The sequence below is a fragment of the Eurypyga helias genome, unplaced genomic scaffold (assembly GCF_000690775.1).
Source record: "Eurypyga helias isolate BGI_N326 unplaced genomic scaffold, ASM69077v1 scaffold30371, whole genome shotgun sequence".
Taxonomy (NCBI): Eukaryota; Metazoa; Chordata; class Aves; order Eurypygiformes; family Eurypygidae; genus Eurypyga; species Eurypyga helias.
Window position 1 is genome coordinate 11,009 of NW_010231950.1, and position 4,707 is coordinate 15,715.

Sequence of the window (4,707 nt, forward strand, 5' to 3'; positions counted from 1 at the left end):
ACTACGAGGCTTTGTTAGGCCTCACAAACTTTTCAGGAAGAAGTGATAAACTTAGGTGAGTCTAACTGCTTTTTGACCTTCTTTCTTCCTTAGGAATGAATGTGAACTTCAGTTCAGGCCCTTTCTTGTAGGACTATGAAGACTGGTCAGTTTGAGCTACTTTTGGCAGAGCTATAAAGATCTCAGAACTAAAAGATTCATAAAATTAACCAGGAGGAAAGGACTAGCACATTTTCCTCTAGAAAGAGGAAAGATAGGAACCTAATCTGCACTAGATAGAGGATAATAAAGCACATGCCAACGCTCCAGTGCTGCAGACGCTGATTTGTTTCAAGGCCTTCCCTCTCTGCAGTTAGTATTTTGTAAGTTGGTTATTGCTTGTCCCATGATGATTTTTGTTTGACTGCTCTTCAACACAGGATGAAGATAGTCAAAGAGAGGGCCCTGCCAGATATTGAAAACTATATGTTTGAGAATCACGACCAACTGCGACAGGCAGCCACAGAGTGCATGTGCAACTTGGTGGTCAACAAGGAGGTAACTTGCTGGGCGCGTCAGACTTGGCTGCATGCACCAGTTTGTGAGCCCCTGCGAAGAGGCATTCCTAAATGTGTTGTCTGTGGATATCGTGGGTTTGTGGGTTTTTTAGGTCCAAGAGTGGTTTGTGGCTGATGGAAATGACCGGCTGAAATTGGTGGTATTACTGTGTGGTGAGGATGATGAGAAAGTCCAGGTTGCAGCGGCGGGAGCCCTGGCCATGCTTACAGCATCACAAAAGAAACTCTGCTCTAAGATGACTGAAGTGGTAAGACCATGAGTCTGATATTGGCAGTGTAGACCTGCGCTTGAAGGGGCCCGGCTCGGTCATGAAAATGCCTCGTAAAAGGAAGATGTGGCCCACCAGTTTGGTAGTGAGGCTGAGATCTGGGTGTGCATGCTCTTTGTCCATCCCTGCACAATGTAAAGCCTGCCCTTATACTAGACTTCATCTCAGAGCTGAAACATTTCTATATAGCCATTCCTCAGGCTAAGTCCAGGATGCTAACTGTCAACCAAGGTTAGGAATGCAGAATATTATTCTATAGGCTCTTAAAGCTTTTGATAAATAACCTGAAACCCAAACCTTGTTAGAGGTGGTCTGCTTCTGGTCATGTCAGCTGTGTCAATACTCTGATCAGCTGCTTTGCACAGAGATTATGCAGCAGTCTAAGCATGAAACGTGTTTCGTGTGGCGCTAGTGCCATGAAAGCTTCTGACTTTAGCATAACAAAAACTGGGTTCAAAAGTTTGGAGTCAGGTTTCCTTAGTTAAAGAATCAAATAACCGTACCTGACATGAGTATTGAAGAGGTGAGTCCCTGGGCTTCCTTCTGCTGAGAAGTGCCCTGCCAAACTCACATTCTTGGCTGAGGTACTCTTCAGACCGATACTAATGATCTCTCTCTCCCTTGAAGACCACCCAGTGGCTTGAAATCCTACAGAGACTATGCTTGCATGATAACATGGAAGTGCAGCACCGAGGACTCGTCATTGCTTTCAACTTAATCAGTGCTGACAAAGACCTTGCGAAGAAGCTGGTGGAGACAGAGCTCCTAGAGATTCTGACTTACACCAGCAAGCAAGCAGATGACCCCAAGAAGCAGCACATCATTAATGTAGCATGTGATTGCCTCACAAGGTGCATGGATTATGGGCTGATCAAACCTCTCTCTCAGGCATGAGGACATGAAAAGCACCAAAAAAGGCTGAATGTGGGGAAAAAACACCGCTGAGAAATGTGGAAAAGTGAGACCCAGGAGGAAAATCTAGTGCCATTGTCAAGGCACGGAATCATTTGGAGACAACTTTGGAGGAGCAGAAACTGCATGAGAAGAGGGGGACATTTGCCTGGGAAATTTGGAAAGTGCCCATCTGAGTAATCCCCAGATCGGGTAAATCCTTTCTTTGCCCCCATTCAGATGATAATGATGAAAGCTTCAAGGTCCAGCTGTCAGTCACTTGTGTTAGAAATGTGCCAGGGGCCTGTTGGAAGCAAACAACAGAGCTGAAATCTGTTCTGCAACCATCTTCAGCTGCTGGTACTTCTGGAATTTCTAGCAGTGGTCTAACAGAAAAGGTTAAATGCCTTCTATTCTGTACTCAGAAAATAGGTTGGGTTTTAGCTGTGTGCTTTTTTGTTCATTCATGGTATTTTTAAACAGCCTTAAGTGCCAAAGTGTGAGGATGTGGATGAACTCTTAATAAATTCACTACTTTGTTCCATGTGGAATTCCTGTGCTGTTTTTGTTACGCAAATGAAAAATCTAAGGCAACTCCCACTTGCAGCCTTGCATCATACCCAGGAAGCTGGAGTAATCCGTACCACAGGCTGAATTTTCACCACTTTTACAAACTATCCAGTGCTGCTCAAACGAACATGGAAAGTCACCATGAAAGCCTAGTGGGTTAAACTGAGGTTCACACCAGGGAGGAGGTGGCACCAATGGGTTAAACTGTGGTTCACACCAGGGCACAGTGTTTGGTTCAACAGGGGACAGGGAATGTTGAAAATATTCATGGAAGAAGCAGAATGAGAAGTAAACAAACTAGTTGGTCACCACACTAAACTTTATTAAATAAAGGTTTACATTCAGCCACAGATTTTTTTTATGCATGATATGGACAACTCAAAAAAAAAAAAAATCAGACCCTCAATTTAGTCCCCAGGGGGAGAAAATCTGAGCATATAGTAGATATAAACTTACTCAGCAACAATTTAAATGTGAATTCAAGTGCATTTAAATATTTCTGATCATACTAAATGGCAGTGATCCTCACATGACAGGTGTGGCATGATTAAGTGTTGAGGTTTGGGGGTTAGGAAAGGAGCCACGGGCATAGTCTTTCCTTGTACGTTAAGGAAAAAAAATGGAAAGTGCTTCCAGCTTCCTGAAGTTGGAAAAGTAAGAATGTTTAAACTATTAGGTTTGACATCCTAAAGGCAAATTTATTTGGAGGTCTGAATAAAACCAGTATGAGTGTTGCACTTACAACTTAAGAGTGGACTACTTCCTTTCCTTTTCTCCACCAGACAGCAGAATTAGGCACTCGTGTTGTGTCTGGGGATGGAAAATGCAGACATACCTGCCTTGCAGATTTACCCTCTGGGGGCTGCGCTGTCAGAATGAAACCCTGAGGTGCGTGAGTGGTTTAAGAGATTTTATGCACTGAACTTTGAGTCTCCCTACGTACTTTCACCATTGCCAGGCTGCCTTTGCCCCTGAGTGGATCCTCCTCTGGATCTGGCACAGCAAGGTCCCTCAAGAGTCAGAGACCCCCTCCCCAGGAACCCCACGTGAAATATATCTCCAAGCAGGCACGTGTGCACGCAGGAATTGCTGCAAACCGTTGCCCATCAGGAGGAATTAGAGATTCATGGAATGGTTTGGGCTGGAAGGGGCCTTTAAAGGTCATCTAGTCCAACACTCGCGCAGTGAGCAGGGACACCTTCAATTGGATCAGGTTGCTCAGAGCCCATCCAACCTGACCTTGAATGTTTCCAGGGATGGGGCTTCTCCCACCTCTCTGGGCAACCTCGGCCAGTGCCTCACCACCCTCAGCGTGAAAAATTTCTTCCTTGTATCTAGTCTAAATCTCCCCTCTTTTAGCTTAAAACCATTACCCCTTGTCCTGTCGCTACAGGCCCTGTTAAAATGTTTGTCCCCATCTTTCTCACAGGCCCCATTTAAGTACTGAAAGGCCACAACGAGGCGTCCCCAGAGCCTCCTCTTCTCCAGGCTGAACAAGCCCAGCTCCCTCAGCCTGTCCCCATGGCAGAGGGGCTCCAGCCCTCAGAGCACCTTCATGGCCTCCTCTGGACTCACTCCAGCAGGTCCATGTCTTTCTTGTACTGAGGGCTCCAGAGCTGGGCGCAGCACTCCAGATGGGGTTCTCACCAGAACCAAATTCCTCCAAGGAACCCAATTACTGCTTTAAAACAACAGGCTGAATTCACCCATCTGGCCTTAAACAAACGTTTTATTTTATGTATTAAATCGTGATAGTTTTCCTTCCAAAGCATCTTCTGTTCAATAGTTGGAATATTTTTATTTCTCTCACAATTTTAAAAAATTTATTTCCCGCTTTTTTTTCTGAGGCGTTTTCGGGGCGATCGCACATCTGTCACGCTGCCGCTTGTGGGAGGGAGGCTGTTGCTACACAGCGTGCAGCCGGGAGAGCCGGGCCTTCAGGACTGGACGACGTTTGAGGCAGTGACTTATTATATCCTTCGGCCTCGGCTCAGCGAGCCGTGACTCCGAGGAAACGGAAGAGGGATTGCGAAGCAGCCCCCGCGATGGCGGCTGCGACGGAAAGACCGCGCACCGCCGGCTTCCGCAGGGCGGGAAAAGAACTCCCGGAGCGCTCCTTCCTATTGGCGCCCACCCAGCCCGGCCGGCAGTGCCGCGCGCTGCCATTGGCTATTTGCCCCCGGGGGGGTGGGACAAAGGTGGGCAGCTCCGCCTCGGCCCAGTGGGGTCTGCGGGAGCGTGGCGGGGGGAGAGGGCCTGGGGGCTATGGAGTCTGGGGGAGAGCGGCCTGGGGGCTAAAGGGACCGGGGCACGGCAGCTGAGGGCTCGGGGTGTGCAAGGGCGGTGCAGAGAGGCTGAGGGAGTGCGGAAGGGGCTTGGGGAGTGAACTCGGCCGAGGTAGGGCTGAAGGGGTGAGCAGG

General features: G+C 47.9%; 1 protein-coding gene across 1 annotated transcript in view; it reads left to right on the plus strand.

The window, feature by feature from the left end:
* LOC104516818 (protein unc-45 homolog B-like) overlaps nucleotides 1–1,784 on the plus strand; it is an 11,401-nt gene extending 9,617 nt beyond the window's left edge. Inside the window, 4 exon segments of the mRNA XM_010161271.1 lie at nucleotides 1–55; nucleotides 420–537; nucleotides 650–805; nucleotides 1,454–1,784. The exon segment at nucleotides 1–55 is cut by the window's left edge and continues 28 nt beyond it. Coding sequence (XP_010159573.1) covers nucleotides 1–55; nucleotides 420–537; nucleotides 650–805; nucleotides 1,454–1,720 — 596 coding nt within the window. The 3' untranslated portion in view covers nucleotides 1,721–1,784.
* The last annotated feature ends 2,923 nt before the right edge of the window (nucleotides 1,785–4,707 follow it).